The sequence below is a fragment of the Lotus japonicus genome, chromosome 1, assembly GCF_012489685.1.
Source record: "Lotus japonicus ecotype B-129 chromosome 1, LjGifu_v1.2".
NCBI lineage: Eukaryota > Viridiplantae > Streptophyta > Magnoliopsida > Fabales > Fabaceae > Lotus > Lotus japonicus.
This window is the reverse complement of record NC_080041.1, coordinates 128,455,859-128,468,733: the sequence shown is the minus strand read 5'-3', so window position 1 is coordinate 128,468,733 and position 12,875 is coordinate 128,455,859. Positions and strand designations below refer to the sequence as shown.

The 12,875-nt window shown below is 33.2% G+C and overlaps 1 protein-coding gene across 1 annotated transcript; it reads right to left on the bottom strand.

Annotated features, from left to right (window-relative positions):
• Positions 1–910: 910 nt before the first annotated feature.
• Positions 911–8,152, bottom strand: LOC130730599 (sulfate transporter 3.1-like). The gene is made up of 12 exons (XM_057582652.1): positions 7,635–8,152; positions 6,804–7,011; positions 6,115–6,286; positions 5,589–5,654; positions 5,264–5,377; positions 4,342–4,458; positions 2,846–2,972; positions 2,457–2,743; positions 1,798–1,988; positions 1,619–1,704; positions 1,456–1,532; positions 911–1,358 (listed from the first exon to the last, which is right to left on the bottom strand). Exons 1-12 carry the CDS (start codon positions 7,969–7,971, stop codon positions 1,170–1,172), a joined length of 1,971 nt encoding a protein of 656 aa, XP_057438635.1. The 5' UTR covers positions 7,972–8,152; the 3' UTR covers positions 911–1,169.
• Positions 8,153–12,875: the final 4,723 nt, after the last annotated feature.

Below are 12,875 nucleotides of genomic sequence, written 5' to 3'. Positions count from 1 at the left end.
TAGTTTGAGGATTTTAAATTTGCCCATAATTTGCAATTTTGCATTGTTGGGCTGCACTGCCCATTAGTGCTTTGAAAGTTCCTTAGTTGCTAATTGCTATAGTCCAGAAGAGAAAGAAAAAAATACTTAAAATGATTGAACTATATTATACCAATAAAATTTGAGGGATTTAACTTTTTTTTATAAAAAATATTGAAGGACAAATTACACATTAGTTCTCCTAAAGAAATTGAAAGAAGGGTAGTAAAGTCTTTTTCTTTTAATTTTGTTTGGATTAAGAAAACTCTGTCGGGGCTTGATCCTTTTGTCCTCAATGGTGTATTAGTTTTGGGGCATCTTTCTTCTTCTTGATTAATGTCATTTTCCTTAAAAAAATGTATCCAAATGACCTTAGTGCGCTATAATGCTACTAGTTTATGTGTTTTTTATCACTAAGCAATCATATTGTTTTTCTTACCATTGGAGTAAGTCTAGGTGATACTCCAAAGAGCTTATAAAAATTTAGTGTTTCTCCAAGCAACCATACCTTATGATTAAAACAATATTATTTCTTACTCTTGCATTAATAATAAATTGTCTCCCCTAAATTAAGTGAAAATGCAAAATATATAAATATATGGGTTGGTTATGAAGAAAAATGAAAAATCACAATTGGAGTAAAATCACATGAGTATCTTATGAATTGTTCAAATATTATGTGGTATTTTGCACCTATAATCAATAGTGTTAAGCACTATCATTGTGGATAGTTATATCATTCCCTATTGATTTTTTATTCCTTGATAAAAGGGAAAAGCAACTTCTCCCCACCAGATGATCAAATTCACATTTCACCTACTAAGTTCAAGACCTTGAAAAATTTGATCAGTTCTTGGACATTCCCAAAGATTATTGAAGGAACACATGTCTATTCTATTGAAGCTAATTTTCCATTTGAATATATAGATCATCAAGCAAGATACATAGAAGATTCAACAGCCTATGTTGGAAGCTTTCTTCCAACTCAAGATACAAGCTTTGAGAAATTAAAATAGCCGCCTCGCACCATTCACTTTCCTATCCCTCTAAATCTTCTGTAGCATGATTCACAAATTCCCCCGCTACATGCTTTAATGGTTGCTTAGCTTGGATGAAACTTCAATAATCAACAATATGCTTCATTGTATAGCTCACACACTGTTCCAACCTTCAGATTTTTCATCTTTCATGGGTTTTGATTTGTGAGCATCAAGCATCAAATTGCATGCTTCAACAGCTTCTTCAACTGTCAGGTATATCCATGTATGGCCTATTTCATCAAGGAACTTTGATTTGTTTAGCTTCTTCATCACCTCACCCCCAGGGTTGACCAGAACAAGCTAAACACATAGGAAAGGGAAGAGTACAAAAAAAATCAATTTTAGTGTTCTAAGTAAACATGTTACCATATAATTCAAATGGGAGAGAAAAAATTACTTGTAGCCCTCTTCTGTCAACACTTTTCTTGAACTCATCAAGCATGCTTATTCCACTTGTATCAATGTTACCAACAGCTGCCAATTAAAATTATACAGCAATTTAGACTAGAAATTAATCAAATTGTTAACAACTTACTTCATATCTTATATCAGTAACTTACCAGTCATGTCCATTATAACATACTGCAAATTGGTCTTCCCTGTAGCTTTAATTCTTTCTTCTTCTTCATCAATCCACCTTGTGATCCTATGAACAAAGTTTTCTCGTAAGTTTTCAATTAGTACTTTTTCCATGCAATTAAGAGCAAAACTGCCAATGTGCTAACTGCTAATTGCTTACCTCTCTCTTAGGTAGCTTGCATTGGCAAAGTAAATTGGTGCATCAATTTCAAGAATTAGGATTCCAGGAACATGGTGTGCATTTGGATATTGTTCCACATTTCTATATACTGCAGAATTTGGAATGTTTCCTTGAACAAATGTCCTTGGCCTTGCAACAAATAAGAGTACTCGAAGCAGAGATATTGCTACCTGCATGTTCACAGAAAGCACATTAATTCCACTAACTTTTATATCAAGACACTAATAAAGTGGCTAATAGCATGTTTAGATTAGACTATTTTTCTCAGAATATACTCTGTCACCTAGAGGATGATTCTTATAGTAGCTTTTTCTCATAATTAATTTCAGGAGTGAATGGTCAATTCATCCCTGAAAGTATCTAGAAGAAGGAAATGTTCTCGTGATCCTTGATCAAATGTTGGTCAAATTAATGCTTATAGACTGACACTTTATCTGATCATAAGGACTAATTTGACCGACATTTGACACAATGAGAGATCGTGGGTGGTACATGTATTTCCTTCTTCTAGGGACTAAGTTGTCCGAAGCTTACACTTACCATGACAAAATTGAGTATTTTACTATAATTTTGGCGCTAAAATCAACTGCAGAAATATTTCCAAATATGCATGCTAAAGTCTGCAGAGTGATACATACTGCTATTACTAAACCCATTTCAACACTGCCAAAGACTACTCCAATATATGCACTGATGCACACCAAGAAATCAAATTTGTCAATTTTCCACAAATGAATGGCTGCTTGATAATCTATGAGTCCAAGCATTGCAGATACAATAATGGCTGATAGCACCACCAAAGGGGTATAATGGAACAAGGGTGTGAGGAATAACAATGTCAACATCACTGCAATTGACATTATGATGTTTGATGCTGCACTTTTGCACCCAGCATTGTAGTTCACAGCAGAACGAGAAAATGGTCCTGAAATAACATTCATGTTTTGTGCTAAATTGTTAGCAATTAAGCTAAATTTGTTAATGAATTTGATGATAATAGAGAATAATGAAATTAAATAATCATCACCTGTTGTGAGGTAGCAAGAGGTGAAGGAACCAAAAATGTTCATGGTCCCAAAGGCTATCATCTCTTTATTGCCATCTATATGGTAATGCTTGAACATTGCAAAGCTTCTTCCAACTGCTATTCCTTCCTGCACATCATCACCAAATTACTAGTCCTTAAGTAATTTTTTTTTTTGTTGCTTCAGAAAACTTTAAGTAATATATTAAAAAGATAAAGGATATATAATAAAATTAAACAAGAAATTTAAGAAAAGCGAGGTTATTATTATACTTTTTAGTATATGTCTTTTAAATTTCTACCTTTGAAAAATACTAAAAAGAGAAAGGAGGGAATAATGATTTCATTTTTCAATTAAAAAAATGTGAACACCTGATTTCAATCCATTATTTTTCCAAAGACCAAACATGACATCACCGAATTATACTTTTTTTTTCATTTTTCTTTTGCAATTTAATTATAATCTCTTATTTTTACTTTATTTCAATTGTTTAAGATTTGTGTAGAAAATAATATATAAAAAAAATTCTTCACTTTTTACATGAAAAATAACTTGTCCATTTGAAGGAAAAAATGGTAGATTTTTGAATTGGTGAAAAAAACCAGCCAAACCGAATCAAGCCAATGACGAGCCTAGTTCAAAAGGCTTACTTACATGAATTATTATTTTTAATATTTTTATTTTTCATTTATTTTCTTATAGAATATAAAATATGAAGATTTTGAGTCAATTTTTAAATTTAGTTTTTTATTTGATTTCTTAACCTTTATGTTAATGAACTATTTTTGTACAAAAAAAATGTTAATGAACTATTTACTATAGTATAATATTAAAAAAAATTCTTTAATTATTACTGATTCAATAATAATTAAACTATTGAACTGTTAGTTTGTTCCTGTATTTAGACGCTAGCTTTTAGTTTGTTATTGTTTTTTAATTTTCCTCCTGTAACAAAAAAAAAACTATTCAACCGTGACCCAACACCTCTTGAATTCAATGACTAGTCCAGTTTTTAGCCAAAAGAAAGACTATTGTAGAACTTTGAATTAAATATAATTTAAAAGGGTTAAGGTCCTAAATATTTACTTTATTATTATATAAATTTTTCTATTTTTTGTTATTTTTATTATTAAATTATTATTCTAATTATTTTCCTATTATAAGAAATATTAGTAATTCTTATTTTTTAGGGCTCTTTTTGTATTTGCTTACTTTTACTCCCTTTGGAGGATGGTGTATATCCTGTCAATTTCCTCGTCAATATATTTTTGCTTTCAAAAAAAAAAAGAAATATTAATAATTAAATTATTTAATTTATAAAATTTAGATTTCATTTATCCGATTTTATTAAAATTTAAATTTGATCCATCAATTAATTTTAATTTTAATTTAATCCATCAATTAATTTTTTTTATTGATTTTCCATCAATTTGAATTTTTCCTTTGTAAAAAAACTTATAAATTAATTTTTTTTTCAATTATATGGTACTCTACTTACCGCCAGCGCTATAATGCCGGTGACAAATCCAGTTTTGATTGCCGTGCCCATGTAAGGCGACACAAACACCAAATCCGTGGCTGAAGGTGGATTGAGCCCTTTCTTCAAATCTCCTATCTGAAACAAAAACATTTTAAAAAGGAGTAAATAATACTACTAGTACTAATAGCATCAATTGACATCACAAAAGATTCTGAAATATTAATTAATTAATTAAAAAAGCCATTGATTAAAGTGATAGTGCCATGGGAACTCCACTCATGGGTCCCAAAGAATGGTGGTGTCTTTGTTAGGGAGGATGTGGAAGATAACCCAAAAGGGCCTAAAATACATGTGAGCCTTCCTTGGTGTCTGTCCTATTCTTCTTATTTCTTACATGATAATGGCTCAAATATGTTTTTAGTTACAAATATTAGTTTTAGTCCTTAGAAAGGATTTTTAATTTTCAATCCTAAAGAATATACATTATTATATTATTTGTTTTAATCATTATTATTAAATTTTGCTTACATGGCTCAAAAAATATGACTCACCTTCATACTTGATATTTTTTTTATTTGACTTAGAGGTTCACCTATTTTTACAACTCAGCCTAAACTTTGTATATATATATATAAGAAGCACATGTGAGTTAGGTCATAGGTGAACAAAACTTTGAATTTGGTAAATGAGTGAATCCCACAATGTGAGAAATCAAGTAAAAAACATAAAATATAAATGACGAGTCATTATTTTGTGGATAGTATTACTGTATTAGTGACTAAACTAACATTTATTATATTATTTCCATGTACATTTTAAAGGCTATGATAATAATGCAACTATATTGAATAACAATAATGCAGCGAGGTAGAATAGAAAGCACTCAAAGCAGCACTCCTTTTTAGTCATGTTTGGCTGTGATAGGTAGATAGATACTGACCACTTGTACGCCGTGCTTCTCGGCATGAGTGACATAAACAAGGACACTTCCCAATACAACTGACGTTAACGGGGCCATTGCTGACACCCAAAAGAACTTGGGTCGTTGTTTGCTCTGCCATATATCCATCACAAGTCACAACACAAACCTCTTTTCAAGTTAGAATAATATTTCTTCACACTAATTAGTAATTACTTACAACTTTTAATTAAACAAATCATTTTTAGCATAAATAAATATGAAACGTGGAACTAATGTGCCATATATATATGTAGAATAATCAATTAAAGTATTATATATGGGTTAGGTATAATTGATCACTTACAAAGTATCTTGTGACGAGGAGGAAGAAAATAAAGCAACAACCCAACACAGCGCTTTCCCACCTCCACTGCATATTATCATAAACAAACTAATTAAATTAGTGTGGAAATTGGAAAACGTTAATAAGCACAAAGTTAAGTTTTTTTTCTTCATAAATTGGTATTTATTTAATTTAATTTATTTCTAAGAATTTATAAACTTTAGCTAGAGCTATGTAATGTAGTATAAAACTATTGGCGATGATAGTGCGTGGTGTCTGCAGGTGCCCCATTAATGTAATGTCTTGTACTGTAGTGCAAGAACAACATACAGTACAGTAGGTCAGTGTAATTAGAAGAGGACAAGACACAAACACAAGTAGCAGCTCGCTGTTAGTTAGATCGAGTTGTGTACGTTAATTTGTTTGGATTTATTTATTATATTTTTCAACGTTGTGTAATGTGCATGTTTCATCTAACTTATAAAGTGTATTACACTAGAAGTAGAATTTACTCACACTTAGGCTTGATGTCAGAACAAATTCATACCTGATGTGTTTGGCTAAAAACAGAGCGCATCACTGACACAAGATCGGCCTCATGGGTGAAATGTTCAAGGCCTAGAATTGATTTCAGCTGCTGCAAGCAAACCACGGTGGCTGCACCTCCCATGAACCCTACAATGGCCGCATGTGACAGAAAATCCACAATGAACCCTAACCTGCACTCCACATGCCACAGGGTTCCACATGCTTAATCATCAAACAGAACAAGAAATCATCATATTTTATTTAAAAGTGTGACTAATGATACTAAGAAAATTTTAGACATATGTTGAAGTCAATAATTCACGCCATTTAATTAAAATTAATTTTGGAGATATGTAAACTATATAGTGCTCTACATGATCCATGTATGAATTAACTGAGAGCAATAGGCCAATCAATCGCACTGCACTAGATGATTCCAGAATTTAATTGAATTTTATACATGTGTAAGCAGAGGAGAGGGTGAACCAGTGAATCTCATAATTGCTAAATACAAAATAGTTTGGACTAGCTAGACAAATTATGGCTAAAGACAAACCAACTCCAGCCCATACATAGCAAAATGCACAAAACATTGTCTGTTTATTTTCTTTTCAAATAATACAATTTATCTACATATAAATTAAGCTTGAAAAAATGTATAAATTATATATTAATATAGCTAGAAGTGTAATGAAATTATGTATAAACCTGAAGAGACCCAATGATGCTTGCAAAACTCCAGCAAAGAATGTAGCTGTAAAAGCAAGGTGCAGAAAAAGCTTTGGGTTGTCATTAGGATTAACCTCACGACCCAGCATAGAAGCCATCAGAAGTGATCCAACCGCCACTGTTCCCACCGCCAAATCCCTCGAGCTACCCATCATGGCGTAAACCAATGGCGGTATAAAGCTTGAATCTGCATTAATTCATTCACCCGATTTCCACTTTATATTAGTAATATAAAAATACGAAATTAATTAAAAATAAAAATTAAAGAGCAAATCTTCATGCATGCTCCTCGTCCAAATGAGTAATGTTTCATCCACACCTCTATTTTAAGGTGGAGAGGTGGAATGGTGAGAGAGATAGAAAGAAAAGAAAAAGTAAGAGAGAGAAAGTATGAGATGTGATAGATGATAAGATGAGAGAGATAGAAATAAAAAGAGGTGGAAATTGAGTGTTTAAACAATGAGGTGTGTATATATCATTACTCAAATTCACCAATTAACCATATTTTTACTATGAACAATTTACTACTTGTTATTACTATGAACATGTTATTAATATGAACATTTACTACATGTTATTACTATGAACATTTACTACCTGAGTACTAAATAGTTAGCTAATTAATAAGTTGATAAGGATGAGTAGTAAGTAGCTAGGCAAGCATATACTTAAAAATAATTTAAAAAATTGATTCTGAAATTAAAATCAAATCAGAGAAGAAATTAATTTTTATGAATAACTTCAGAGAATGTCATAATTAATTTTGAAAAAGAAAAACTGATTTAAACATGCTATTAATTAATTACTTACAGAGGCCGAGAATCGGAGGGAGGTTGGCAAGTTTGGCATAGCTGATTCCCTGAGGTATAGCCAAACTAGCAATGGTGATCCCAGCTATGAGGTCTGATTTCAAGAACTGGACGTTGTATCTCGGTGCCCACTCCAAGATGGGAAAGAAGTGCTGAAGACCAAGCACCACCCTCTTAGAAGCTGGTTGGTTCTTGAACTTCTTCAAGGGGTCATCTGGGAAGAAGGTTTCCTTCATAGAGTTCTTCAGAGACTTGAAGAACGGTACAGGCGGAGGCACCGCCACCCGGTGCGCCACGCCCTCAACGTTCATGGTTGAAGCACAGTCCGCGTTACCCATGTGTCTTAGGCTAAGACAACACAAGATATATGCTTGAAGGGGAATGTTTAATTCGGTGCTTGCTAGGACTATATATTATACATCATCTTGCCAAGTGGCGGTGGTGTTGTGGAAACTGGAAAGTGATTTTTAAGATGAAGAGAGAATAAGGATAGGATGGGTTGGTGTTAGAATTGAGGAGAGAACGTTATGAATTTATATAAATGGATTGCATAAGTTTGTGTATGTCGGTGGATGATTTGGATTCATTACAATACAGTGGCTTTTTGACGCAGTTACCACATTTATGTAATGAATAATGTTATCTTCACCTCTTCCAATTTCACTTTTATTTTAAGTTCAGTAAGAAAAGAGGACAGGAAAATAAGTGATATAATTTGTGATGTAACGAAAATTTGATAAAGAAATAAATAGAAAAAATTAATAAAGAAATAAATAGAAAATTATATGAAAATAAGATGGAATAGAAAATAAAGTGTGAATGAATCATTACTTTTATTACTTTTTATATGTAATACTAATATCAAACATTTGATTTAAAAAAAAAACAGATGGTATAGTATAATATTTAATCGCAATGATATAGATAAACATAAAACATTCATGCTAAACATATGAGCTGCCAATCATAATTGAACAGTTTGAGCCTATAAGTTAGTTTTAATTTTTAACTTTCAGGAGGAACTGCATTCTTGAGTGAACATTTAATTTTTATTATATCTGAACGAAAATTCTGAGAGCAATTGAATTTAAAAAAAGAGCAAAATGATTAGTACCATGAGAAAAGTGTAAGATTTTAAATGCAAAAGAAGTTTTATACTATCTACTATTTCCGAAACTAAAAAGTGACAATTCTGATAAGTGTTACTCTTTTATTGTATGTTTTTTTATAAGTTTTCTCTCTTATATTTTTTGAATTTTTAATAATATAAATATTAAATAATTTCATATTTTTAAAAATAATTTATGTATTAGTATTGCATTTAATAGTTATTAATGACATTAGAATAATTAACAAAAATAATAGTTATTAATGACATTAGAATAATTAACAAAAGTCAATTGTGACATTTTGTTTGGAAATAACTACTGTATTAATTTGACATTAAGATGATGTAAGTTGACAGTGTCTTTTTTTTTAATGATTGTAGTTATTTTTTATATTACAAAATAAATAAAACGGTTGAATGTAATATCTTACGTTCAAAATAATATCAAATATGTTATTAAAAATTGATATAAAACAGTTTTAAATCATTGATTCGAAAAATAACTCAAATTTTTTGTATTTTATGTTTTCGTATATATATCTGGAAGATTAAAATAGTTAAGGTTATGCACATTGTTTAAGAACTCATTAATTGATAAATTTTTATAATTTGCCTAGTTCATTTTGTGTAAATTGGTTGGAGTACTCATAGTACTCCCTTTTATATCATTTTGGCTTATCTAAAAAAAATTGAAGATTAAAATGGTCTTGGTATATTGATTCAAAGCAAAACAAATTAGAAACATAAAAAAAAGGAATTTGAATGTAACTAGGATTATTAAAAAAAACTTAAATATGTGATATACGTATTTATAAAATAAAAATGAGAGAGAAAATATGAAAAAGTCTAATGTATGCCGACAAAATACTCTTATTTTATTTGTGTATGACGCATGATTAATACTAGTATTTTCTTATTTACTACTCTCTGTGTTCCAAAATGTAGGTTGTTTAAGGTTATGCACGTTGTTTAAAATTTGGCTTTTCAAAAAAAAAAACTCATATTTAAAGTTGCGTTATATTAAGGAGAGAAATGTTATTTTTGGTTAATTGCATAATGAGAGTTGTGATATGTGAAAATTGAATGTGGTAATTAAGAGATGTAATATTAAATGATGGTATATAAGGAAAAAAGAGAAAAAAAATACTTTGATTTGCAAAACAACTTATATTTTGAAAAATAACACAAATCATAAAACAATTTATATTTAGGAACGGAGGGATTAGTAGTTTTGTGTTGGGATTGACTCATTATCTTATCAGTTATTTGAATTTGATTTAAGGGAATTCTGATATGGGGTTAGAGGGATTCTATCTTATCTTATAGGTTTAGATAAGACTCTATCTTATCTTATAGGTTTAAATGAGACTCTATCTTATTTAATAGGTTTAGATAAGATAGAATCTTATCTAGATAAGATTCTATCTTATCTTATGGGTTTAGATAAGATGTTTAGATTATCTTATCTTGAATACTAGAGTTAGTAGTGTCCTATAAATAGATAAAGTCCATAACCCTAATGTAAGTACTTCATAACACATTGAATGAAAGGAGCTATAGCTACTCTATAGTTGCAGAGGTAGGCTCAATTGACCGAACTGCGTTAACAAACGTTCTTGTCTCTTAATCGTTCTTGTTGTCTATTACTTCGTTGTGGTCTATTGTAACTCTGAGCAATTCCACGGGGTGCATACGCTAACAATTGGTATCAGAAGACTACAATGGCGTCGGGAGTCACCAAATTCGATGTTGATAAATTCAACGGGAAGGGCAACTACGAATTGTGGAAACTTCGCGTCGAGGATTTGTTGGCGGCACAGGGATTGCAGAAGGCATTCCGCGATGAGATACCGAGGGGAATGGAAGAGATCGATTGGAAGGAGATGAAGGAAAAGGCTGCGGGAGTGATTCATTTGTGTGTTACAGACGAGATCCTGGTCCAAATCCAGGATCTCAAAACTCCGCAGGAGGTTTGGACTAAATTGGAGGCCAAATATCAGTCCAAGACCATGATGAGAAAATTGTTTGCTCATCAAAAGCTGTACAATCTGAAGATGCAGGAGGGAGCTAATTTGGAGAACCATCTCAACCAATTCAGTGGCATAATTGCTGATTGTGCCAGGTTGGGGGTGGAGATCACCGATGAGGCGCAAGCAGTTATCTTGTTGTGTTCGTTACCGCATTCCTATGATCACTTGGTGACTACTCTTACTTACGGGAAGGACTCTATCAGCCTTGAATCCATCGTTACTACATTGCAGTCTCACTCGGAGAGATCCAACAATGTAGGGGAAGGAAGTTCAGGTGATGGATTGTTTGCTAAGGGAGGTCAAGATCGCGGAAGGAAGAAAAGTAAGTCTGTTGAAAGGAACGCCGAAAAGAAGAAGCGTAGCAAATCAAAGCAGAGGAAGAGCACGGAGTGTTTTAACTGCAAGCAGGTGGGCCATTGGAAGAATGAGTGCCCTAATTCCGCTAACGTCGTTCGGACTGATGATTCCGGCAGTGAAGCAGATTTGCTTTCAGTATCGACTGCGAAGGGCACAGAGACTTGGATTCTTGATTCTGGGTGTTCTTATCACATGACTCCGCACCGAGAGTGGTTCAGTTCGTTTCAGACGTGCAATTTTGAACTTTGTATTTGGGTGATGACAAACCTTGTGACATCAAAGGCATCAGACAAATCAAAATTGCTATGGATCATGGTGGCTCGCGGGTGCTGAATAACGTGAGATATGTTCCAAAACTGAGTAAGAATCTGATTTCCTTGGGGACTCTTCACGCGAATGGGTATTCATTCCGGTGTGAAGGAGGGAAGGACATCTTAAAAGTCACTAAAGGTGCAATGACAGTGATGATTGGAAAGCGAACTGTAGGGAATATTTACCGCTTGTTGGGGAGCACCGTTGTAGGTGATGTTGCATCAGTTGAGACTAACAATGATGCAACAAGGCTTTGGCATATGCGTCTGGGTCATCCTAGTGAGAAAGGGATGATGGCACTTCATGAGAGGAATCTTTTGAAGGGTGTTCACAGTTGCAAATTGGACTTCTGCGAGTTTTGCGTGTTAGGCAAACAGTGTCGTGTTCGTTTCAAGACCAGGAAGCATGTTACGAAGGGGATCCTTGATTATGTTCATTCACATGTGTGGGGGCCTAGTAAAGAGGTCTCTATTGGTGGATCCCGGTATTTTGTAACTTTTATTGATGATTTTTCTCGGAAAGTCGGGGTGTATTTCATGAAGCATAAATCTGAAGTCTTTAAGAAGTTCAGATTGTGGAAGGCTGAGGTGGAAAATCAGACAGGGAGGAAAATCAAGTATCTGCGGCCAGACAACGGAACAGAATACACAAATGCAAAGTTCAAGAGGTTTTGTGAAGAACATGGTGTTCAGAGGCATTATTCAGTCAAGAAAACACCACAGAAGAATGGTGTTGCTGAGAGGATGAATCGATCTCTCACGGAGAAGGCAAGGTGCCTTCGATTGCACGCAGGAATTTCTAAAGGTTTTTGGGCTGAGGCAATGAGCATGACTTGCTATTTATTCAACAGGTCTCCAAGAGCTTCATTGGATAAAAAGGTTGCTGAGGAGGTGTGGACAGGTGAACCCATTAATTTAGAAAATTTGAGAATTTTTAGGTGTCCAGCTTATTTTTAGGTGTCCAGCTTATATGCATGTTTCCGGTGATGAGCGATCCAAATTGGATCCCAAATCCAAAAAGTGTATTTTTCTTAGCTACACCAAGGGGGTGAATGGGTTCAGATTGTGGGATCCAGCTTTAAAGAAGGCAGGTCATAGCAGAGATGTTGTATTTGATGAGCAATCTATGTTGAAGAAGGTGGATTCAGAAAAAGGAGTCTACTTCAGAGGCTGAAACTTCCACTGCTGGGAAGATTCAGGTTGCAGTTAAGCCATTAACAGAGAGTCCAGTGCAGGTAGTACATGAGGAGCAATCCAGTTCAGGTTCTGATACTGAAACTGAAGGAGAACTAGTTGATTCAGGTGGAGCACATGAGTATAGTCTTGTGCGTGATAGAGAACCCCGTCAGATAAAACCTCCAGCCAGATATGAGTTTGAAGAGATGGCAGCTTATGCACTTCTTACTAGTTATAGAGATCCGTCTACTTTCCGTAAG